General features: G+C 44.0%; 1 protein-coding gene and 1 pseudogene across 1 annotated transcript in view; one reads left to right on the forward strand and one right to left on the reverse strand.

Moving 5' to 3' along the window:
* The window catches only part of Sh3bgrl2 (SH3 domain binding glutamate rich protein like 2), a 54330-nt gene that overhangs the window by 21424 nt on the left and 6663 nt on the right, over positions 1-26243 (forward strand). The window contains exons 5-6 of the mRNA XM_076918067.1: positions 9346-9531; positions 24877-24957. Coding sequence (XP_076774182.1) covers positions 9346-9531; positions 24877-24957 — 267 coding nt within the window. The remainder of the gene's footprint in view (positions 1-9345; positions 9532-24876; positions 24958-26243) is intronic.
* Positions 856-2330, reverse strand: LOC117693475 (corepressor interacting with RBPJ 1 pseudogene; annotated as a pseudogene).

Here is a 26243-nt window from a genome sequence, read left to right on the forward strand (position 1 = left end):
AAACACTTTTGATAATGAAATAGTTGAAATGAAATTCTTTTATTTATCTATTTGTGAAATACAGCTGTGGAGTAAGTTGGCGTCTCGTAATTACACTGTGGTGTTTTGATTCAAAAAGAAATCATCTTTGATTTCTGGCTCTCTCCGTAGAATGAGATATGTGTCAGGTTTCGTTTGACAGCCTGTCCGATGTGGCACAGAGTTGAGAATCTTTCAAATTCTGTTTTCGTTTCTGTTAGTCTGAGAACTAAGAACTTCCCCCATTGTGAAAGTAGGTGCTCTCTCATCCCCCACCCATCTCCAGTCTGTCATCATATAGCTATTTTCCCTATTTGTGTGTTCTCCCACCCCCACCCCCCACCCCCGCCACCCAGAAAGTCCACATCATCACATCCTGGTCTCTTTCTTTGTTTTCCCCACTCAGAGGCAGACTTTTGTCCCATTTTCCCAGTAAATCCCAACGTATTGAGGTGTATTGAGTGGTGTGATTTTTGTGGCATTCCTTGGGTCTCTAATCGACAAGATAGCTTTTGCCACAAAACCCTTTCAGTTTCTGTTATGTGCCTTTTTTCTTCCCATGTCTCTGTACCATGATAAACACACGCCAATGAGTGTACCTCCAGATATGGCTTACTGCCCGTATTCCAACTTGAGCTACATAAAAAGGTCTGAATCAGTCAAGCGTCTGCTCCAGGTTAAGGGAAAGGAAGCCATGTGTTTTTGTTTGTTTGTTTGTTTGTTTTTTGAATTGACTTCTTTTTATTAGATAATAATGTGCACGTTAGCCCTTGCTAAAGATGTTCTTGATGCCCAGGTGGTTGCTCTGGAGCTCTGTTGCGCCTGCTGCCGCTCCTTTTATCTCCTGGGTGCTCAGCGCCCATGCTCTCTTCTATGGTCATCGTCACCAGGGCTTCTGGTCCCCTTTCTTCCCTTCTGCTCTTCACTTGGGCTCCGGTGCGGCCAGCTCCTCACCTCCCTGTGCTTCTCACTGCAAGGGCTCCTGCTTCGGCTTCGGCTTCGGCTTCACCTGCTGCTCTCAGCCCTGCTACGACTTCGGATTCCCTCATTTCTGTCAGACCCTTTCTTCTCTGGACTGTGCCTGTGGCTTCTGGACTTCCGGTCAGAAGCAGAATGGACCATGTGCCGTTCTCCCCAGAACTCTCTTGTTTTAGAAACCCTAATTTTTCCTGGGCTGTTCCCCTGTCACTATGGCTGCTAGAAAGTTCTTCATAAAGCATGTTCTTAGACTTGTCCTCCTTACAGTCACTGGATTTACTTCCAGAACATTTGGTTTTCTTCTTTTTCTTCCTTTTCCCTTTCTCTCTTTTCTTTTCTTTGTTATCACTCTCACTGCTGCTATCTGATGTCTCCAAGGAAGAGGAGGAGGAAGAGGAGGAGGAGATTTGTTTTTACGTTTTTGTGTTTATTTTTGCTCTTCTGTAACTTCTTTTTCTTATCACTTTTCTTTTTCTTTCTTTCTTTCTTTTTTTTTTTTTTTCTTTTTCTTTTCAAGTCTATACAATTTCCTGAGAAGCTTCTGCTTCTGTTTGGTGGTGAGTGACTTTAAGAACTCAACTTCAAGGTCTTCTTCACCGTCACTTGTGACATAGTCCCTTGATGGATCATTTGCGGTCAAGTTTCTCCCCAGTACATTTCATTTCAGTGCAAACCCACTGTTTCTCATCCCTGCTATTAGCTCCGAGGGGTGCATCGACGGCCCTGAGCCATCAGTAGGACCTGAACTTGCATTGATCCCAGAAAGACCAAACAAGGGGCACTCTCTATCTGTGTTCACATGGCCCCACTTGTGACATTTAATACACCTTACATTTCGAACCTGAATACCAAAGGGCTGATCTCTGATGTTCATGTCATCTTGGGCATAGTTTTCCCTTGGAATGCCCTTCTGCCATTCGAACTTGTACTCGGTCTCTCCTTCCATCTCTTCTTTCTCTTTGTTTTCATTTTTAACTCCTGGTGGGACCTCATACATGAAATTCAGGCCATTCTTTACACGATCATCTACCATAAGCAATCTGTTATCATATGACTCTTGCTCTTTAAGGTACTGTTGCATTAATTCTTCTTGTTTCTTTTTATCATACAATATTTTCTGTTCTGCCATCCATGCCTTCTTGATGTTGGATTTGGATGCAGGACGAAAATCCTTTTTACACATGAAATTGGCGAATGACTTCCCCATCTTGGAGTCTGAGACAGAGAAGCCAACCAACCGCCGGGTCTGCTAGGAACGTGAACAAACTAAGCCGTGTGTTTGAACTGTGGAAGCAGTGAAATAAAGACTTAGTGCATCAAATACCTATGGCCCTTTAAACCACCTACTGAACAATCAGCCTGCCTCCACTTTAAAGCAATCTTATGGTAAAGACAAACTGGGTTTATTCCTGGTTTTGATTAAACCTCTGTTTTTCAAAGACAGGGCTATGTCCCACCTGTAACCTTAACTACAAACGGTTCTTTCAGTACTGCCTGTGACTGTTCCAGGAATGGCAGTCATGTCCTTGTTTCAGGAAGTTGTTTATAACCATCTTGCAACCCTACCTGTGTTTCAAACAGTTGTATGACCGACCACCTATGACCACCTTGTTCTGCCCACCCTGTGACTATGTCTTTGTTTCAGGATGTCCGCTCCTATGACCCTGCCCATTTGGCCTGCCAAATCCCTAATTTGGAAACCCTTTACACCCCCCTCCCTCCCCCCAGCTATAAAGGTCTGTCTTTCCCACATCCAGTGCTGACCTCTCAAATCCCACCTTACAGTGAGGCGGCCTGTGACATGAATAAAAAGCTTTCTTTAATTAATCGCTTGCTTTAATTAATTTGGCCATGATGATTTGGGTCAGTGGTCTTCTCCCATCTTTGGGATTAACACTAGAAGTCACTTGATGGTTTTGCATAAAGTCACATCTTGGACAAAGAAAGAAAAGTAAGCACGCTTGAATCAAAGAAACAGTCCAGCATAATCTTAACTGTATCCCCCGTCTCCAGCCCCCCAGTGAACCCACAGACAAGGTCCTGGGCTCATCTGCACTTTAGGCAACTGAGGCTGGAGGAGAGGCCGAGTCATTTTCATAGACTCCCACCCTGCAGGACTCTGTTCCTGCCCTGCCACCCCAGGTGTCTTCCCTGGCCTCTGTGTGTGCTTAATTTGTCTGTAATTAAACTCCCTTGCCCATGGTTGTACATATTAAATCTCAATTTAAAAAACAAAACAAAAACCACATCTCACTTAAATTGATTATGCCTCGTCATTTACAAGTGAGACCAGAAGTCCCACAGAGCCACATAAGCTATGTACACTTGAAACTTAAACAAAAGATGACATGTCTAGAAACCTATGGATGGACTTTGACAGGGCTGCTTAATCATATAAATTAGCTGCCGCCCTCCTGGGAAAGAACTAATCCTACAAGAGAATGGAGTTTATTGGAGGCTGTTGCCACAACTAGAATCTAAGCCCGAGTCCAGTGCAATGTGGTTTGTTTAGCCTGTCTTCTCATTTACTCCATAGAGGTTGCTGGGGCCTGTGAAAACCACAAGCATCTTTACTTCTATTTACACGGATCACTGAGTGATCATGCCTTGTCAGCAAAGCCTGTAGTGCAAGTCCAGACAGCTCACGGCTGAGGTGCCTAGTGGTGTGTCATTAACACTGGGGTGCAGGCATCAGGGAGCTCTCTGCAGATCCTGGGGTGCACAACTGAAAGGGAAAGGTTTGCCATGCAGTGGTCAGGAAGGTTGCTTGCTGTCAGTCATGTCTCAGGAATTTGCTGTAAAGTCTAGAAGCATTTGGTATAGAGTCCCAGGGTGGCAATGAGAAGTCAGTACAACAAAGCAGCATACTTCCTTGCTAGTCACTTAGCAACAGTTGCCAAATCCAGCCACAAATTAGTAAAAACAAAGCACTAAGTTATGTTCTTGTGTTCTAAAAAATAATTAATAATAGAACTTCAACAGGAAATGTTTAAACAGGAGTGTTATATCGTTAGGACTGACTCTTTCAGTAACTGTCAGTTAGAAGCACTGTGTTCTCTCACTTGCAGTGTCCAGATACCCCTGAGTCATTGCAGCTGTTTGTAGTTAGGTAGAAGACCCTAGAGCCACTGCCTTTAAATTCACATAGTCATAAAATTGAGAAAACAGAGTGTCAGTCAGAACTATTTGATGGGTCGGCTTTCAGGTAAATTAAATTGCTGCTCTGGCTTAAAGAGATGCCCTGCTGCACAGGGCTTCAGTGGAGATCTGCAAACTTGCAATCAGCAGTTCTCATGGAGGACGGAGTGTGTCAGCAGGCCCTGAGTCTGTAGAATCCGCACTGTGGAGAGAGGTCAGACCAGCAGTAAGGGAACAACAGGTAAAAGGTTAGCACATGTATGTTATGAAGTGCTCATACGTGATGAGGGAGGGCTGAGCCCAAGGACCTAGTGCTGCCATGTAAATAGTTGCTTCTAGCTACCCATGAAAACTTCGTGTGTTCATTAACAAATATGCATTCATTGTATGCCTGCTGTATGCAGCGCACCGTGTACCATGCCGTGGACAGAACAGGCAAAACTGCCTGTCCTTGGTGAGTTTATAGTCCATGTAAAGGGGCAAGTGCTGGCTATGGGAAAAAACGGAGAGCTTCAAGGGAATAGAAAGTTCTAGAATGGCTGGTTTAAAACTCCAGTGGCTGAGAAGGGCTCACTGGGGAAGTGAACCAGAAATTTTAATTTTTTTTTTTTTTTGATATGGTCTTTGACACAGTCTCGTTATGTACTAGGGGCCAGCATAGAATTCTCTATGTAGAGCAGACTAGCCTCAAACTCACAGTCTCTTTCCCTCTGTCACTCAAAGGCTGAGTGGCTTACCTTATTAGGGCTGTGTTTGTCTAGTAGGAAAAGTTCAGAGTAAAGCAAAGGTTGGGGTGGCAGCTGTAAGATGTCACCAGGGACTGAGGCTCCTGCTTTCTCTTTCATAGTCCCTAGCAGATGGCGTTTGTGTTCCCATTTGTGAAGTGTTTTCTGTGTCTCCAGGTGACCATGTTTGCTGTTAGGCAAGGAAGAACAATGGGGAGGGCACCCCACTGTGTAACCCAGGCTGGTCTTGAATGTTCAAGCCTCCTTTCTTAGCCCGCTGCATGCTGGGCTGGCAGACACAGCCACACCTAGCTGGGATTTGTCTCTGATGCATGGGGCTCACTGCCTTACATCTCCCCAGCCAGAACTGTACAGGATATCTTCCTGCTCCAAAGACTCTGGGAAAACTGTCTTCCGTGGCTGAGCAAGGGTTGTCTGGAAGCAGACTTCTGTTATCAAAAAAGGTGGGGTTGTTTGCAATGGCGTCTAAGTGAATTTGAGTGAAGACAAGTGTGAGCTGCATGTACCTTCCAGCTCGGATGAATTGACACAGATGGCTTCACCTACCGTGGTCCTATAATTTACCCCTCTTCTATTTGCCCAGCAATGGAAAAAAAAAAATACTGTTTATAAAATTTGAAGCTTGAAGAGAACAAAATGCTTCGTGCGGAGGAGATGGTCATGAATACTGTTTCTATTTGGATTCTAGTGCCCTGACCAGCACTTCCTGCTGTCACCTGGAGGCCACCCATCAGGATGGGTGTTCTCTGTGGTGGTCTTAACCCCCATGGAAGCCAGGGCTCCACAGCTCCACACCACCTCTGCAGCTTATAAACAGCCAGCATGGTGTTACTCATCTTCCTTCCTGCATCCAGAGTCACAACATCCTCTGGGATACTTGGTCCTTTGGTTAGATTTCCCCAACCCTGAATATTTGGCTGACTGACTGAGCAGTGTTGGCTCATCGTCTACAATCTCAAACCATCACCCTCCCTCACCCACCATCCCTGTTTCTTTCGTGTTACTGAAAGTAACTGGAGGTCAAAGACAAAATGCTTTGAGATGTCTTCCTATTAGTTGGGGAAACTTTAGGGCCTCCCCACTCCCACCCCCTCCCCAGGCAATTCTCTGTGAGATTCTTGTCTGTCCTTGGGACTGTCTCTTAAAATTAGTTTCTTCTCTTTAAGATGTGAACAGCCACACATTGGTACTGTCCAGAAGATTTCAGAGTAAAGTCCTGGCCCCTGTTGTCTCTCTCACCAGCTCCTCCCATGTTCTGCTTTGTCCCTCGCTTTATCTTCAGTCTCCCGGTTCCTCCTGTTAGTTTCTTACATGACCTTCAAGAGTTTTTCTTTTCAACAGAACAAATGTGTTCCCAGTTTTCTTCATTGCTTTTCTAAAAAAGTAAAAGAACCAGGTCTACAGGTTTTTAAACCTGTTGATCAATCTTGGAGATCTTTCCAGAATGGTGTTAACAGTTCACAAGAGGCCTTCTTCCGCTTCCGCTTCTGCTTCATTCTTAAGCTAGGCAGTACTAAAACTCTCCTTGAAGCACAGACCTGGCTGTGCCCCTTTTTAAAATACAGATCAACTCTGTGCTGGGTAGTTTTATTTCAACTGGGCACAAGCTAGTCATCTGAGAGGAGGGAGCCTCAGATGAGAAAATGCCTCCATAAGATCAGGTCTGTAGGCGATTTTTTTAAATTAGTGATTTATGGGGAAGGGCCCAGTCTATTGTGAGTGGAGCCTCCCCTGGGTTGGTGGTCCAGGGTTCTATAGGAAAGCACTGTGAACAAGCCAGTAAACGGCACTCTTCCATTGCCTCTGCATCAGCCCTTGCCTTCAGGTTCTTGTCCTGTGTGTTTGATGAGACTGCTTTATAGAACTGTGAGTGAAATATACCCTTTTCTTCCCAAGTTGCTTTTGTGTTCATCACTATAATAGTAACCATAACTGAAGCCATCTCTCTTACCTTTACTCTGTGCAGTACTTCATTAGTCATTGCTGTTATCTGGGACCTATCCCTTTATTTCTGAGCATTTTGTCAGTGTTAATGTCTTTGGATTTTAGTATTCTGGGTCATGTTTACACAGCTTTGAGGTCTTGGCCAGAAGGAGGGAGGATGCTGAAAGCTGGACACTCTAGAGACACTGCTTATGGTCCTGTGGACTGCTGTGGCTTTGGAAGCAGATTAGCAGGGGTCCATTAGGAGCCTGAAAAATATCTGTGCAGTTTGACAGTTGGATGTCACGCATAGTGCCTGCTGTGGTAGCACATGCCAGTTAGTGTGCTGAAGCTGCAAAGGCAGCGGGGTCCTGAGTCTCACTTGTAGGCCTTTTTACCTGGAGTCGTATTGGCAGATACGCTGGGGCATTTATAAAGATGCTGTTGGGGACTGTTTGTGTGCCTTCAGATGTATGTGTTTAAATCTGGTGTCTAATGTGATGGAATCGAGAGGAAGCTGTTGGGAGGTGAGGAGTGAGATTAGTGCCTTTAAGGATGAGGCTCCAGGGAGCTGCCTTGTCTCTTCTACCAAGTGAGGTTACAGAGAAGGGTTCCTTCCGTCCCTGACCCAGGAAATGGCCAGATACCTGTTCTACTAACACTTTGATCTTGGGCTTCTCAGCTTCCAGAATGAGGAAAAACAGACTTCGCTGTTTCATTCCAGCCACCACTACAGACTGAGACAAGATGTCATCATTCATCACATGGTGCTGTCTTAGTAGCACAAGTTACAAATACAGCAAGTAACCAACAAGACAATGTGCCTAAGTGTATTACATGTACAAAATATAAAACGCTGTCACTCGTAACACACAGTAGTCTCTAGCCAAGGTGCTTCAGGCAGCATCGATTGGCCATTAGTGTTGTGATGAGAACACTGTTCAGAACCTAGGATGTAGTGACGTCATGCCATACCTCATGGATGAATGCTGCTGCCTCAGGCTCATATGGTGTTGAGTTTAGAATTCATATGTGACCTGTTGTGAGTCTAAAACCTGTTACTAGTTTTTGCCACTCCTGCCCCCGACCCTGTATGAGGGTTAGGGCAGTTCTAAGAGGCCGAGCTGTTTCCACTCCTCTGGATTTTGGCATGTGTTGCCTGCTGCCCACTGCTTTATGAGCTCAAAGTTCAGGGCTTTTTATATTCAGGAAGTGGACCAAGAAAGACCTGCCCAGAAGTGTGCATGGTCCCTCAGGGCAGAGGAAGGGTAACAAAAGGAGGATATGAGGCAGGAGAATGGCACTGAGTGCTTTAACAGCAGCCAGCTGTCAGACCTTGATCAAACACTGGGGGACCACTCTTGACCTTGGTTTTCTTAACTGTAAGACAGAAGCAATAAAATCACTTTCTTAGTTTTCAAGCTGAGTAATTTTTTTTTTTTTTTTTTTTTTTTTTGCCCTCAGGTTAAAGTTTCAAAACAATATAATAACATTTCTGAAACCAAGTATCCCATGTGAGGGAAAACAGTCATCTTTTTCAGAAATGAAAGACGGCTTCATTATCTATTTGGATTTATAACACCACACAGTAATCTCAGAGTCATGTCCAAGAGCGTATCGATGTGATGATTGGCAGCATTTTATATGTATCTGGATAACTGCCCCGTCCTGTTAGTCAGTCATGGACCCAGTGATCAGAGCCATTTGCTTATAGCATAGTACAGGTTTCCAGCTTCAGAGTCGCGTATTACTGGTGATTTCTAAGAGGATCCGGCGATAGAGGTAGAGGAAATCTGTGTGAGAATTTCATCTTCAAGCTTTGGGCCGTTTGTTCACTCCTTACATTTTAAAAAATGCCTCTTCTTCAGTCACTTTGAAAAGGCAGCCGTGTTTTATGCTTAATGTGTTTAATACATGTGTAAAACATTGAATATTGGCTTCCGGACATTTGAGGACCTGCCGATGCAGCCGGAGCTGACCCCTAGTGACTGGAGGAGGAACCATGGCAGGTCGGAGGAGTCAAAAGGGTTAAAACAGAGTTGGCTGAAAGATGTTTGTGGCTTAGTCTCACCCAGAAGTAAGGAGTAGTGTTTCCTCTTGTGAACTGATGAAAGAATTATTTCCTGGTCATGATTATAGCTGTGGAATATCCAAGAGGAATAGCAGGGTTGTTGCTCTCATTGGTCACTGAAGTGTCCCTCTCAGATGGGATACACATGGCTTACAAATGATCCTATGAATGGTCCTAGGCTGTGGGAGCTTACCTGATTGTAAATGTCAGCTTCTTGCAGGGTGGGAGATGGGGAGTGCCCATCCCATCTCACCTGTCCCCTCTTCCTCTGTCCTTGCAAGTGTCAGGGTTGAGCCTCAGCCTTCTGGGATGTCCGGGTGTGGGAGTCATGGCGTTAGAGCTGGCTGAGTCCTGGCCTAGACTGACCGTGAGGGCAGTGTGCTTATCATGTCTCACCACGGGGAATTTAGAATAGGCTAACCTGCAAATGCATGCATCAGGTAAGCATCTCTGTATTTATTTTCTCTCTAGATCAAGAAGAAGCAGCAGGATGTGGTTAGATTTCTGGAAGCCAACAAGATAGAGTTCGAGGAGGTGGACATCACCATGTCGGAAGAGCAGAGGCAGTGGATGTACAAAAACATTCCCCCTGAGAAGAAGCCTGCGCAGGGCAACCCTCTTCCACCTCAGATATTTAATGGGGATCGATACTGTGGAGTAAGTGACTGCACTGTTCCCACCCTCTTTTCCTTTGTTACCCATAATGCTCTGGGTTTGTAACCCAGGGTACATTTGGATCCTTTACAGTAAAGCAGCAGCTTTGTGCAGCACCTGTTCGGGGTCATAGGGCTATCGGAGAATTGGAGCTCAGAGCAGTTCCAAATTCAGCAGCACAGACGGGGGCTGTTAGAGAGTTGTGTGGTGTGTGATGGAGTTCAAGAGTGTCTGTCAGTCTTCCCGCTCTGCTTTGGAAGGGAAGTGGAGAGCATGTGTTTATTGTGTTCTGACTTTTCAAGCATGTCTCTTCATTAAAACATTTGGGGGCCAGACTGAGGAGGTAATTATTCTTGAATCATTATTCCCCTCTGATAGCTGATTAGAAAACAGAATTCATATTCAAAAAAGATTATCAGCAGAGGGATTGCTGTGAATGTCTGTAATCTGTTTTGGTGCCTTCCTGCTGGGTGGTATATGAGAAGGTGAAGTCGGTTTGTCTAGTTATCCACCTAGCTTATTTCTTAGGTTAAGAAACAAAATCTTCCTGCTGAGTCGGTTGGGATTTGACTTTTACCACAGCTTTAAGTGCTGCACACAAGTGTTTATTTGGGGACTGCAGTCCTTTTAAAGAGCAACAGTGCAGAGAGTCACAGATGCTGTAAGTGGCCGGGCTGTCATTAGGGTATAGAAAGGTAATAGTATATTTGGTGGCTGTAGAGCAGAGAAGAGTGAGCAGTCAGAAACTAAGGCTGAGAACCACTGAGCAGAGCTGCCACGGTCCTGTGATGCACAGAGCCCTGCAGCGGTGACACTTGTCTGCCTTGTGTTGTCCATGGCACCTGTGGAAAGTTTCCTGTCACCTTAAACTCAATTCTGTGATCTTTAAACTCACTACATTCTGTCATCTTGCTCACCTCCAGGATGGTGGGATTGCAGGTGTGCACTGCCAGTCTGAGTTTTCCAGGTTCACACCCTCGTCTGCAGGTGCACTACCTCAGAGCCACACAGCTCTAGTGTGCAGCTCTTTGAGCAAGGGTTGTGGCTGTTCCCAAAGCTTTTCTTATATAAGTCATCACATGAAGATGAAGGCTAGTTGTTGTTGTTAGAACATCACATGTTCGTGCTCTGTTAGAGGGGGGATAGAAATGAAGGGTACATACTATTCATGATGGTTAGTGCTGGACTAGTAGTAATGTGCATAAACTGCAATTCAAAATAAAGCTATCCGGATTGGGTTTGCCGAAAAGGAATTGCAGGTTCTACTCTGTAACACCCGCCACCTCCCCATTCGCTGCCTGCCAGTGTTGAGGTTGAGGCGACTGATGGTCCGAACAGTGTCCAAAATGAGCTGCTGTTTCTGTTTGTGGGTTTGGTTTGGTTTTTCGAGACAGGGTTTCTCTGTGTAGCCTTGGCTGTTGTGTAACTTGCTCTGTAGACCAGGCTAGCCTTGAACTCACAGAGATCCTTCTGCTTCTGCCTCCTGAGTGCTGGGATTAAAGGCATGCCCTGCCTTGGCTCTCTTTCTAGTTTTAATCTCCCTGTGTTGTTGACCTTTTGAGAGAAAGGTGCTAGAGACATAATTGTTTCTGTCTTGGTAGAGCGATCTGCAAAGGGTTTAGAACAGGGGTTTGAATAGGGTGAATAAAAGTAATGTTGTAAAATAAGATTAATTTTATTCTTTTTCTTATCTCGTTCTGACCTCTTAGCCTTTCGGTTCCTTTGCTTCACAGAGTGTGTGGGACTTGTTCAAGCAGATTGTCTAGGAGTTGGCTTCCATATTGATCAAACTGTACCGGACCAGTGGCTGCTCTTCTGGAGATCTCAGCAGCAAACATCCCAGGTGGAGGTGGCAGCAGCTGCTGCCTGTGTCCTGTACTCCATCTGCTCAGACTGGAGCGTTAAAGACGATGTCGGTTCCTTTCTAGGTCAAATAATGATGACCTTCAATGAGAATCAGCAAGACAACTAACAATAGATTTCATTTCACTACCTACTTTTGTACACCTTGCTTCCCAGTGCTGGTTACCGGGGGTTTCATTTGATTGGCTAATTTGTGGACACTGTTATGTTGCAACAGTCTGTACAGGATTCCCTAGAAATCTCTTACTTGGTTTTAAGTGGATGAGACCTAAAGTAAGCACCCGCTAAGCTCCTTGGTGACCAGCGTGGATATGTGATTCCCTCTGTTTAGGTTGTGGTTGTCCTGACTCCTGAGAGTTCTCCTGTGCTTGAACAAGCTCCCATGACAGTCAGTTCCTCCCTCCCTGGAATCGAGGGAATGATGGAGACACGTGGGTGCTGTCGAAGGTTCGTTGTAATAGTGCCTCTGCCCAAGGGATGGGACCTTCTTCTACTTCCTTAGCTGGGGCTTTGACAGCTGACGCTGGGGCGTGGCCTGAATATGTTCTTGCCTACTGGGGCAACAAGAATTCCTCCTGTTTTTTAAACTGTTAGTCCAGATGTGATGATTTCTTTCTCATCTGGTGATGCACCTTCATAAATTCCTGCCAGCAGCCTTGTCAAGTATTACTCTGAACTGGTCTAATTGCTAGCTAGCTAACCCCACTGCTCTTGCTACCCTACAGCATCTCAGTATGAGGCAGGGGTCTGGTAATGGGACCTGGCCCTCCTGAACCTGCCAACACTGAGGCCCTCTGATACCCTCTAATGCCTGATTTGGATTCTGGAAAGCTTAGCCCTGGCGTTTGAGGTTTTAAGCCTTTTTCTCTCTCTGAGCTGACGTGTGTGGAATGTGCTGAACGTGAGCATGCCTCTCCACAGAAGGAAACCATCCCCTCTCGTTTATCTCCTTCCTCCCCGTTAGTGCACAGGTGGTTTGGATCATTGCATATGTTTATTTCTTGTTTAAAACTGTTGTGTAGTGAACACATAAAATTTACCGCCTCAGCCATTTTAAGGCTTGCAGTCCATTATTGAATTTACTCGCATTGTTCTGAAATAGACCTGGAGCATTGTACCTTGCAGAATTGGAGTTTTCAGTCCCTTAGGCAGCAGTTCCTCTTTGCCTCTTCCTCCAGGCCCTCCTAACTACCATTCTTTTATATCTGTGAATCTGGCTATGTTATAAGACTCATGTGCGTGGGATTATGTGGTATTTGTCTTCATCTGAGTGGCTTCTTTCATTAAGCTGGTATTCATCCATGTTGTGCTATTCTGTCTAAGACTGCATAGCATTTCATTGTGTATACGTCCTGGTTTTGTTTATTTACTCATCATTAGTCTTAAGATTGCTTTTATTCCTGCCATTTAGAACAGTACTGCCGTGAGCACAGACACTCAGATACTAGAACAGTACTGCCGTGAGCACAGACACTCAGATACTAGAACAGTACTGCCGTGAACACAGACACTCAGATACTAGAACAGTACTGCCGTGAGCACAGACACTCAGATACTAGAACAGTACTGCCGTGAGCACAGACACTCAGATACTAGAACAGTACTGTCGTGAACACAGACACTCAGATACTAGAACAGTACTGCCGTGAACACAGACACTCAGATACTAGAACAGTACTGCCGTGAGCACAGACACTCAGATACTAGAACAGTACTGCCGTGAGCACAGGCACTCAGATACTAGAACAGTACTGCCGTGAGCACAGACACTCAGATACTAGAACAGTACTGCCGTGAGCACAGACACTCAGATACTAGAACAGTACTGCCGTGAGCACAGGCACTCAGATACTAGAACAGTACTGCCGTGAGCACAGACACTCAGATACTAGAACAGTACTGCCGTGAGCACAGACACTCAGATACTAGAACAGTACTGCTGTGAGCACAGACACTCAGATACTAGAACAGTACTGCCGTGAGCACAGGCATTCAGATACTAGAACAGTACTGCCGTGAGCACAGGCATTCAGATACTTTCTTAAGAGTCTTGCAGCTTCTTTGGTTTATAACTAGAGGTGGGATTGCTAGATCACATGGAAGCTTTGGATTTATTTATCCATCCTTTTGTCTGTCTGTCTGTCTGTCTGTCTGTCTGTCTGTCCTAGCTAGCTAGCTAGCTATGGAAATAGCCACGGAGCCCGTTTCCATCGTGTTACACCTACAGTACCAGGACGTTCCAGCTTTTCAGTATTCTTACCAACATGCCTTAATCTTTGTGTGCATGTGTTTTTTTAAGTGAACATTCTCGTGGGTATGAGATGATCCTCACTGTGGACTTGATTTGTAAAACTGATCATTTGCTGACTGCTGATGTCTGCTATTTGCAGATTGTCTTTTGAGAAGTATGTGTTCAATGCCTCTCCCCCCCCCCCCCAGTCATTACTAGGTTTTGCTGTTGAGTTGGGGGTATTCGTTGTGTATTCTGGGTCATTATCCTTCAGTGGTATCTGATCTGCTGGTGTTTGCTTTGCCTTTTCCTGACACTGATTGTGCTTCTCGGTGAATGAACGTTTCCCAGTTTGATGGCCAATTGTCTGGCTTTTGCATCTGTCACCTGTACATATCCATAGCCCTTCCCTGGGCTTTCTTACGGGAACCATAAAGTTTTGGGTCATAGATTTTGTGGCCTTTAATCTTCTAAGCTAATTTTTGTCTGTACTGGAAGGATGGGGTCTAACATTACTTTTGTTGCCCAAGGACATCCAGTCTTTCCCTTACTGTTTACTTAGGAGACCATCTTTTCCCTACTGAGTGGCATGTGTCATCATTACAGCATAGATTTATGGTTTCTTTTGGGCCTCCCTTTTCTTTGTCACTAGTTAATATATTTTTCTTTCCACCAATGACGTACTATTTTGATTACCATGGCTTTGCAAAATAATTTGTTCAGAAAGTATCTTTTTCTAACTGGGTTGGCTGTTTGGACTCCTTTCACACTTCTTGGGAATTTGGGTTTTTTTTATTTTTACTTTTTCTGTTTCTAGGGAGAAAAAAAAATATTCTTAGAATTTTAATAGGACTTTACTTTATTGGTAGTTGCCAATGGATAGTAGTCATACCTTAACAAAATTAAGTGTTCCAGCCTGTGAACATAGAATTTACCGTTATTGTGTCTCTGGTTGCTTTTATCACGTTTTAATTTTCAATGTACAAGTCTTCGTCTTCCAGGCTAGGTGCGTTAGGAAGCACTGTATTCTTCTGAAGGTGTTCTCAGCCTTCTTTTCCAGCCCTCCCATTTTTCCCATGCAGAAATACGGATGATTGCCAGTGTTGAAATGCAGCCAACTCTTCCTGTATGCAAATATAGCTGGCTGTTCGTAGACACAAATGCAGCCGATGATATACACAAGTGCAGGTAGTAGTGTGTAGAAATGCAACTGACTGTCCCTATGTGCAAATGCAGCTGACTGTATATACAAGTGCAGCTGACTGTTCCTGTGTACAAGTGCAGCTGACTGTATACACAGGTATAGCTGACTGTCCTGTGTACAACTGCAGCTGACCGTATATACAGGTATACCTGACTGTTAGAATATACAAATGCAGCTGACCATATACACAGGTGTAGCTGACTGTTAGTGTATACAAATGTAGCTGACTGTATACACAGGTGTAGCGACTGTTAGTGTATACAAGTGCAGCTGACCATATACACAGGTGTAGCTGACTGTTAGTATATACAAATGCAGCTGACCATATACACAGGTGTAGCTGACCGTATACACAGGTGTAGCTGACTGTTAGTGTATACAAATACAGCTGACCATATGCACAGGTGTAGCTGACTGTTAGTATATACAAATGCAGCTGACCATATACACAGGTGTAGCTGACCGTATACACAGGTGTAGCTGACTGTTAGTGTATACAAATACAGCTGACCATATACACAGGTGTAGCTGACTGTTATTGTATACAAATACAGCTGACCATATACACAGGTGTAGCTGACTGTTAGTGTATACAAGTGCAGCTGACCATATACGCAGGTGTAGTGACTGTTAGTGTATACAAATACAGCTCACCTTTTTGTGCTGATTTTGTATCATGCAGCTTTGTTGAATTCATTTTTTTCCCTTTTTAGAAAACTAGCACTTAAAAATTCATTCAGGATTAAAATCATAGTAATCAGTTTATGGCTTAACCATCAAGGAATAAGACACGATAGCATTTAGCAGTCAAGACATTCGTGAGAGTCTGGCTGCAGATGCCCTTGTTCAGTCAGGCATCTGTTGACAGTGGGAATATGGAGTGGTTGTAAAATACTGCTAGTTATTCAAGAGTAACGTCCTTTATTCATGTCAGATCTTAATGACAAAGGACAGGCTCCCTAAGATACAGGCAAACTGACCTTTCCCATGAGACAGTTTACAGGTAATTTTATTTATTTATTTTTATTTATTTATTTACATTCCGATCGTTGCTCCGTCCTCTCAGTCCCCACTCCCACAGTTCCTCATCCCACTCCTCCTCCCCCTTGCCTCTGAGAGGGTGTTTCCCCCATTAATGTTTAAAAATTGCTGGCTTTTTAAATACTTTAAATAGATGGTATTTATAATGTTAAATATGTGCACAAGCGTTGGGCACATTGCTAACCAATCAGGGATGATAAGCTATTGCCCAGTTTGTTCCAGTGACTTGGGGCCCTCTGTGGCCTCCTTCCCACATACCGCCTTGGGTATTGAGGTGACAGTTACCTGAGGTTGGTTGAGCCTGGCTAGGTTACTGTCCGGTGGTGGGTGGTTACTATTCCTAACCCCCTTCTTCTTCCTATAAAAGGAGGTGAGCCTACACTGACCACAGTGGAGCACACCCATGTCTGCAGCTACCGTGGCTCTCAAGTACAGTGTCTCTGAAAGACCAGAATGCATTTCCATTTTATAAAGCTCAAAGCCAGATGCATTAAAAGCAAGTTGATCTAACCTGCTTGTAAACTTTTATAGTGAGATCTATTAAAATCGCCACCCTTAGAAACTCACCTGTCTCACACATATTTTCCTGGCAAACTTTATATTATCTTAAAATCCTGCTGTATTTCAGCACCATCTGTGAAAGACAAGTTATCTAACCGAGGAGGGTCTTCTCCATCAGCTGCTTATATGTTTATATGTGGCCCCTTCCACGTGTAGTGAGGATGCTGGAAGAGCAGGGCTTGCTTTTGTTTCTCATCACTGCCTGTCGCTCAGCAGCCGGTGTCGTATTTGTTGCAGCTTTCTCTTTTCTTACCATAGAGTTTATTCTGCTCTCTATAAATGTTTAATCCCCCATTTTCACCTCACTGAGATGTTTGCCTCAAACCCATGCAGTGAGGAGTCCCTAAGATGTGACTGTCATGAAGATGCTGACTCTTGCTGTGAGTGCCAGGAGAATCTCCATCCTGAAAGTCTGAGGCCACCCCTGTTGGCAGTCATCAGAACTCCTGTCCAGACAGGCAGTTTTCTTTTTGTTCACATAATTCTTCTGAGCCATATGCAACTAAAGGCGGGGAAGACAGTAGAACTGTGCCGACAGTACGGTCACATTAACATCAGTGTTGACACATCAAAGCCTGCTTATGAGAGGATCAGAAAGGAAGGCTCCTTCCCTGCCCCTCCCAGCATAGGCTCCCTCCAGAGCAGAGCCTAGTAGATGCCACCTCCTCAGGAAGCTTTGCCTCCCTGTTTTCTGCTTTTTCTGTCTGTGCTTCTTATACTAATCTGTATCCTTTGATTTTAAGAATTGGATGGTATTTATCTTTTTCTTTGAGAGGCTTTCTTATAGTTTCCCATTCCCTCTCCACTTTGATATGTAAATACACATTTGAACATGACTCTGCGAAGTTGGTTGCCCGCCCCTCTGGAGCCATAGCTGCTGCATAGGTGTGTCTTATGTTGATGCAGTTCTGTAAATACTGTTTTACAAAGCTGTTTAGTAGTGTGAACAGCCACAGGGAAGGACGTCTGTGCCTACCTTACTAAGTCCTCAAAGCTTACAGAGAATAACACAAGTGTCAGCATCAAGGAATTCTCGTCCTAAAGCTGAACAAAACTCGCTCCTCCATCCCACTTTGGTAAAGATGTGAGGAAGGTACTTTTTCTTCTATTTCTTTATATTGCTTAGACTTCTATCTGAAAACAATATTCTCACAGTATGATACACTGATCTTATAAACATTCTAATTGTCTTTTTTCCCCTAACTTTCATTTTTACTGGATAATTACATTAGCCACAGAATTCTAGAGTTAAAACTATATATTCTGTCAGGACAGGCAGCTTCATTTTCTGTATTTCCTGCTCCAATTAGAAGAACCCACATGTGCTGCAGTAGATTCTCAGGTTGGTCTACTTCTCTCGGAAACTTTCAGGTTTGTGTCTTTGTTGGTTTTCTTTCTCTCTTGACCTCTGAGGTGTTCTCATCTGCTGGGCTAGGTTCCTTAGGTCGGCTTAGTTCTGTCTCTGTAAGCTTTTCTCTTGAGGTTTTCTGCTTGTTTGTTTCCTCAGTTGTGGAATCTGCGGCCTGAGAACTTGATGCTGAGCAATTGGTAGGACTTTCCGTCTGAACACTAGTCCCCTTCTTTAGGGAAGTTTTTGTATTTCTTTGACTCTCTTCATTCTTCTCTTCATTCAGGATTTAGTTTTATTTGTTTAGTGGCCTTACCAAAAAAGAGAGAGAAAGAGAAGGAAAGAAGGAAAGAAGGAAGGGAGGGAGGGAGGGAGGGAGGGAGGGAGGGAGGGAGGGAGGGAGGGAAACTATTAATTGCACCTCTTGATCTGGACGCTGTTCCGTGCTTTCGAGCAGCATTCTTGAGTTTATTTTCTAGGTCACTAGCTGGATGGAATTTTTTTTTCATCTCTACATCATTCTGTTTTTACATTTTGTATTTAGCAATCAGATTTAATTTCTAGTAACCCCTTTGCATTGTTTTATCTCTCCTTTAAAAATAATGTCTTGTTCTCTTATGGATATAGCATCTTAAATGTTTCCAAGGATATTGATTCAAAGTATAACGATTTTTTCTGTGGCCTGTACATTCCCAGCATTGACTCTGGCTGTTGGTCTTTGACTTTTTCTTTTAGGAGCCAGAGTGATGGCTCCCCCTCTCCCCCCAACCCTGGGACTTTCACAGACCTGTTTACTTTGGGTAGGAGAGCAAAGGAGATTGTATAAGGGGTTAAACCCTCTGGACTGCTAACAAAAGAGAGAGTTACAAAGGCATGAAGGCCAGAGTTGCCCTTCCAGGACAAGGCTTTCCATCTCTCTGTGTCCTAAGTGTACAGAGTGACCAGCTAGCCTTTCCCACTTCTGGAGCCTAGCGTATGTTCTTCAGAGAACCCCAGTCTTACCAGCAGCACCAGGATAGACGGGCTGCCCCCCAGCCTTTGCGAGTCCACCTCGTGCGGCTTTGGTCTGTCTTTTCTACCCTTTCCCCCAGCACTGTGTTAGCTTCTGAGGCTCAGTTTCTGTAGGAGGCTGCCTTATACCTCTGTTCTTTGGGGTTTAGTTTTCCCCAATGTTTTCTCTCCCAGTCCAGTTGTATTTGCTACACATTTTAGGTGGTGATTGAATTTTACTGCTGGTTGCCTTCCTTAGCACGACTCTGTCCTGTTGCCCCGGCCCCTCCTCATGTCAGATGGCATCCAGACAAGACAGTTAGCGACTCACATGCCCGCACTGTATCCCGAACCAGTGTGGTCAGAAATATTTAACATGATTTCAGAGCTGAACATTCTTAGTGTCTAGCATAAGAAGTGCTGACTGGAGTTGAGATGGCTGTAACTTACCTATCCACCCTACCAGATTTGGGTCTGCCAACTTTTTTTTTTTTCAACATCAAAGTTTTATAAAAATAGAATATAACATTAACAGCCCGTAGTCCAAAAATCTAGAAATTCTGCTTGGAGGCTCCCCTCAGGCTTGAGAGGAAAGTTTAAGCAGGAGCCTCCATCTGTCTTAAGCAGCAGCAGTTCCAGTGGCCTTCAAAGGGCAGGTTTTAAAACAATTTCTTCTGTTTGGATAAGCCCGCTTTTCCTTTGACTTATGTAGACTGACTGCTGCCTCCGTTCCCTTGCCCATGTGCTGTGTTCCCAGCATTCCCCCTGTTTGCCTATGCCCTTGGCATGTGGAAAAAGTATGGCTCTATCTCTCACTTGCCATTAGCTGAGTGTGGGGAGACCACACAGCCTCTCAGACTGGCCACTGTGGGCTTTCCTGACTACTCTCTTAGGGAACACTGCAAAGGCAAAGAACTTGAAGATCTTTGTCTCCAGTGCCTGCATCGTCCATAATGGTCTAATCAGAGCAGGAGGGCTATGTCCTTTGCTGGGCTTTGTGGAAGAAGGAGGCTATTATTAACGCTACTTGCTGCAGATTTTATCACGAGCCTATAAATGTCTCCAACATCGGTTTTCACTTGACCGCAAACAGGAGTGTAGGCTACCCGGGTCTTTTTTCTTTACCCCTGCATTTCTTTACATTTCTCCACTGCTCTTTAGACTTACTCTTCTTAAAAGCATTTAGGAAACATCCCCTCGGTGTGTGAGACGTGTTCAGTTATGCTTGATCTGGGAAGCCCAACCTCTTCTCCCATCTCTACCTATTGCCATCAGAAGCGGTGACTTTTCGTCCATCCTTTAGCTTAACGGTAATGAAAACGTATCGGCTGTTGAAACCAAGCACATTCACTTTGAATATGATTTCTGCATTTGTGCCCTTTGCAGAGTCAGTGTTAACTGATCTTTATAGCCTGAAGTCACAGAGCGGATTATTCTGCAGTGTGCAGTGCGGCCTGCAGAGTATTTACAGACAGCAGCTTCAAAGGGTGCCTTGAACTGTAGGGAATTCAGTGGGTCTGTTTTAGAAGCCTTGTGTGAATTTGTAAACCATAATACTTTTCACCTTTGGGAGGGATTCTGACACAAACACATACACACACACATGCACACACAGACACACAAAAACACATACATAGATATATGTAAAATTTGACAAGTGAAACGCCTTTGATAAGAAAGCATTAACTGTTTTATTCATTAGAGCACATGGCCTAAGGTCATACAATAAGAAGCTATATTTTAAGAGGAAATTATTTTTAAAATTCTGACTGTGGTACTCTTAAATGATTTCACATCATATTGTTTAAGTGTGAAAAGAATATTAAACAATTAAAATATTCTGATTTTTAAATTTTCAATAATTTATCCAAACATGACCAAAAACATATTTATTTTTGCATACTTTAGGATTTGATAGGACTCTCAAAAGCCTTTGAATGTCGGAAAGCAAATGTTTTTATACTGTTTCAGAACAGGCAAAATGGCCGGGCAGTGGTGGCACACACCTTTAATCCCAGCACTTGGGAGGCAGAGGCAGGCAGATTTCTGAGTTTGAGGCCAGCCTGGGCTACACAGAAAAATGCTGTCTTAAAAAAAAAAAAAAAAAAGCAGGCAAAATGCTGACACATCACATGACGTACTAGTCAATAATTAACAAATACTGTTGATATGCCGACTTGACATAGGTTTTACTGGTAATCTGAAATGTATCCAGTACTAGCCAAATGCTGACATAAAGAATTACTTTCTGGGCTGTCTGGATGGCTGGTGACCATGCAGGCCTGACACCTGGCATTTGGTCCCTGAAGTTGTCCCTAAGAGTTGTCCTCTCTCTGACTTTGCTCGGGTGCTCTGGCATGGCCACACTGCCTCCACAGACACACACATCATGTATACAATCGTAATAAATAGAGCTTTTAAATGACTGTAATTGTGCTTTTTAATTGATGACTAACTTGGGTATTTGTCACATCTCTTAGGGGGTGAGTTATCCTAATGAAAACTTCTAAAATCTACTTAGTAGTCCTAAGTTTAGTACTTTTCAGGCCAGAAACCCCAAGCCACAGCTACAGGGCATTGAGCTAAAAGTTGATTAAATTAAAATAGTGCTTATCACTTTTGTAAGGACATATAGTTTAGGAGATTTTTTCTTTTTATAAGTTAGAAATATTATCCTGAGATTTCTAAGTATGTGACATTTGCAAATACCTTTGTTGGTGACTAACACTTGTAAGGACAGCTTCATTTCATTGTGGATAAATGGGTTATTGATACTGTTGCATGTTTTTCATACCTCTAAATATTTTTAGCTGTTTTTGAAAATTGCATGTAAGTTTGTTTTATATTTAAATTTGTGGTTTGGGGAATTATGATCATTTTGAGGTTTATAAAGATTACAACTTGAAGTATAAACATTAAATCCCCTTGCCATTCTTTTACTCTTTTATGTAATGTTTCCATGTTGCCACCGACCTCTCTTAAAAGCAGAAAGAAGAAGTGGCCAACTATTGCAGTAGACATCTGAACCACAGCACGCCCAGGCAGAGCCTTACCCCTGGACACGGCTTCAGACAGCCTCCAGCAGCTCCAGTGCCTGCTCCTTTATTTCCTAGGAATCTGTAAGTCCAGTGGACTTCAGTAGCATGCAGTGTAGGGAAGAAAGCTGTAGAGGCGTTAAAGGGCCAATCAAGTTTGTGACCTGACAGATTGCATTATCCCCAACATTGTCCATGACTGAGCCTCTTAGAAATGAATCTGTGATTACCGGTCTGCCAGCTGAAGGCTTAGGCAGAGTCAGGGTATGCACGGCCTTCAAGACCAGGCTAAGTTTCTCAGGTATGCTGTATGAGCACCACAAGTACTCGAGAAGAGATGTGACCATGGGTGGTAGGGTCCCTTGACAGAATATGACATTGGTTGGGATTAGGCTGAAGACCCCCAAACTCGGGAGACCCTTCCTCAAGTCTCAGGAAATCACGACCACCCAAAGATCACAAGAAACCATGCCTGGATGCAATCAGCAGAGGTTTATTAGGGAAGAAAGCTGGCAGCCAGTGGTCCAACTACACACTCGAGCAGGAGTAGAGTTCGACCCCGCCAGCCAGTCTGAGGAGGGTTTTAAAGGGAAAAACTACAAACCAAGGGAGTGGGAAGGGGGTGAGGGGTTGTCAAGGATACAAAACATAAAAATAGTGGTACATTTCAGAGGTACTCACCCTAAATGATTAGAGTCCTGTGAAAATCACTCTGCACACTCATTCTTCTCAAAAATGTAGTCTTACCATGTCACTGTGCCCTACACTGTCATTACCAACTATTTCAGGTTAAATATTTCTCACTTCCTCCAGTCACAACCCACCTAGATGGCTTGTATTTTTTTATGGTCAGGAATGTGTCTTCCTGCTTTGGGCTTTTCCCACCCACAGGTTGGCCTACTGCCTGAGGCTTGAGGAATGTAATCCAGCAAGTGTCCTCTGATTCAGGGATAATGTCCTCCACCCGGAATGTGTCCCGGGGCAGTGAAAATCTTACATCCAGTCCCGCTTTCTGGAACTTACATTCTTTTGCTCAGGTCTAGGTCTAGGGTAAAGAAAATATATATCTTTATAATTTTTCACTCTACAAGGCAAGGGCTGATAATGAGGCACTGTGGTTGATGTCCATCTGGGGTTAGGCTGCTGAAGGCAAATCAGAAAACTGAGGAGGCTTAAGGGATGTGCCGAGTAGTGGAGGGAAGAGAACGGGCCTGCAGTGCTCACTTGTGTAAGACGTGCAGTGCTCAGTGCTCATTAGAGAGGTGCTGTGCTCTGAGACTGAAGACTGGGGACTGATATTTCCTCACGCTGAACAGCTTGATGCTTCCACGGATCTGGAACGTAGCAGAGCTCAGAGCCGGAAGTGAATTCCAGTAGAGGAGATGCCCTCAGAAAAGAATGAAAGAGCAGAGGCAGAACATAGAGAAAGGGTCAGATCATTGAATTTTCTTCAGTGACAGACTGACTAGGGGCTTTATCCTGCAGGATGTTGTCAGTGGGTCCTCAGAAGGGACGCACACTGAACAGGGCTGTGGAGCCTGAATCAGTGAAGCAGTGTTCACATTTCAGTAAAAGGCCTAGCAAAAAGACATCTAACAAAAGGTTGGCAGCTTTTAAATAAAATGTGTAATGTTCTGGTGCCACTAGCAGCCTTCAGCCCCTCGTCAAGATCCGCTTCAGCCAGTTGTCTTGTATGTCTCGGTGTGCTCAGCTCTACTCCAGTTTCCCCATCATGGCAAAGCCAAGAACCACTGTATTCCTTACTTCCTATCATCTCCATGTCGAATCCAAAACCAGCCCTCGGTTCCTGCCTGCAGCCCTGTCCATTACCTCCACTGAGATCCTGGCTGACACCACTGCTGATCTATATTACCAAGTGCCCCCTTAACTTTCTCTCTAGTTTTCTCAGCTCTCCCCTTTTCTGAGACATTCTCCAATGCCTGTTGAGTGTTGTTGTAGAAGTAACATCATTTTATTCCCTTGTTCAAAACTGTTACACAGCTTCCTTTGTATTTAAGGAGAAAACTGTATAAAACCCAGCATAACTGCTGATAGGCAGCCTGTCAACTCCCTGCCTTCCCATGCTGCCCTTCCCCCAATGTCCTTATATCAGCCATTCGCATGACAAACTATTAATCCAGGAGACTTCTGCTTAGCATACTGAGCCATTCTCTTCAGATATGTGACTCTAGATTGGTGCATAAGCAACAGAAGGAGTAGCCACTGTAAACTCTGGGGCCAAGATGACTGCAGGTCATCGGAGCTACATCTGAGGCTATGAGACTCACTGGTAGGGGCTGTCCACAGAACCAAAGATGATAATCCAAACATTTTTCATCAAATGAGGCTTTCTGAGGACAAAACTTCTACAAGTTGTGGACTCATTTAGATTTTGTATCTTCTTAAAAGCCCCATAATAACATTGGCTCAGCTCATGCCCGGTGACCAGGATGCATGGGGCCATGGCCAGTTTCCTCCTGGGCTGATGAGGTACAGAATACAAAGAGCATGAAGGTCAAGGGCGGTGCTGCAAACAGGCGTCAGCTTCCCACTCTGTAGCTGTCCCGCTTGGCCACTGTGTTTCTTTTCTCAGAGCCTGCCACAGGAAACTGCAAAGGCAGAGCAGAAGCCTTCCACTAAGATGGACTCCTGCAGACCCTTGTGACCTTTCTGATGACCAGTGATTTTTTTTTTTTTTTAAAGTCTCAGTAAAGTATCAAGCATGGCACTGGGATGTGGCTTTCCTTATTATTAGTGCCTAGGGTATAATCTAAGGTCAGGGTGAGTCCATGCAGATACATTCTAGTTTGACACACAAGGAAAAGGGGGTGTTTGCTCCTTTATTTCTGTGGCCAAATCCTGTCCTAATTCTGGGTTTAAAAAAAGAAAAGACTTGTTACAAGGGGCCCTTTCAACTGTAGCACAGTGAATCCAGTGGTGCATGCAGGTCTTCCTTGGCCTTGACAGAGCAGCGGTACATTGTTTTCTTCCACGGAGGAGTTTTTGACAGCATCAACTGTAAAAGTAACTGCTTGCCATTGCTCACTGGCTTTATTTTACTTTCCTCTTTTTCTAGGACTATGACGGTTTTTTTGAATCAAAGGAAAGCAACACAGTCTTTTCATTCCTAGGCTTGAAGCCACGGCCGGCGTCCACGGTAGGTTATCCTTGTGTATTCAAGGTAGGCTAACCCTCTATCCTGGGCTTCAGCACGCATGGTAGGTAAGCCCACTGTACTCTTGCTTCAGAGTTTATCTTGCTGGAGCAGACCTTAGGGACTGAGGTTGAATGGGTGAGAGGTGTGTATATATCTACCCTGCTGAATTTTCATTCTCGGGTATATATAGGCTGCTATGTTACAAAATTTTTAACTTCTTTAAATCAAAATGTTAATTTACTTTTAATTTATAGCACTGTTTTTTTTAATTTAAAGTAGCAAAATAGGTAGCTAGGTTTTATTTAAATTATAAATTTGCATTATGTTTCACCCCTGTGTCTGTACCTCTTACATTTATGATTTGTTTGATCACAGATAATATTTGCAAAATAGTGAAAATATATGGGGGGAAAATCACGTCTGTACCGAACATGTACAGCTTTCTCCTCCTTATTTCTGTTTGTTTTGTTGTTTTTTGAGACAGGGCTTCTCTGTGTAGTTCTGGCTGTCTAGCACTCTCAGACCAAGAGAACCTGGAACTCACAGAGATCCACCAGCCTCTGTCTTCTGAATGCTGGGATTAAAGGCATTCTTTTGAGATAGTGCCTTTCTATGTCTGACTGTCTTAGAACTTATTATGTCTATTGGGCTAGCCTTGAATTCACAGAGATCCCCCTTGCCTTTGCCAAGCACTGGGCTTTCCTGTCCTTATTTTTCTTAAGTGATACAGCATAATACCTGTTTGCATAGATGTCATCTCAGTCACCTGGGGATGCTTCGAACCATGGGGGGTGGGGGGACAGTGCTGGAGAAACTAGAGAATCCTGGGGTCCTGATGAGGACTTGGGATGGGTCACCCACAGATGCCAAGGGGTGGCAGCTTTATGCAATGGCAGAAACAGCCACATTTGAGAGGCATCTCTGGAATCAGACCTGAAAGAGATGTCACAGTTTCTAATCCAATCTGAGTATTTTTAAAGCCTCTTTATCAAGTCATATCTTTTGGGAAATGTGAAGAACCTGAGTCTTGTCTTTTATAAAGACTTAGGAATAATGGATATTTTTACAGCCATATAAAACAAAAGATTTACTTTAAAAATAAAAAGATCCTTACCAAGTAAGTTAATAGTGTGGTTATTTCATTTAAAAAGACTGGTTTTGTGACTAGAAAAGTAAGGCTTATTTTTTTGTAAATATGTGTAAAATAGTGTATCAAAATCACTACCCAGAGCCAACCACGTTGACTCTTTTCCAGGGTGCCTTAGAATCCTCATATACATAGTAAT

The sequence above is a fragment of the Arvicanthis niloticus genome, chromosome 21 (assembly GCF_011762505.2).
Source record: "Arvicanthis niloticus isolate mArvNil1 chromosome 21, mArvNil1.pat.X, whole genome shotgun sequence".
NCBI classification, from domain to species: domain Eukaryota; kingdom Metazoa; phylum Chordata; class Mammalia; order Rodentia; family Muridae; genus Arvicanthis; species Arvicanthis niloticus.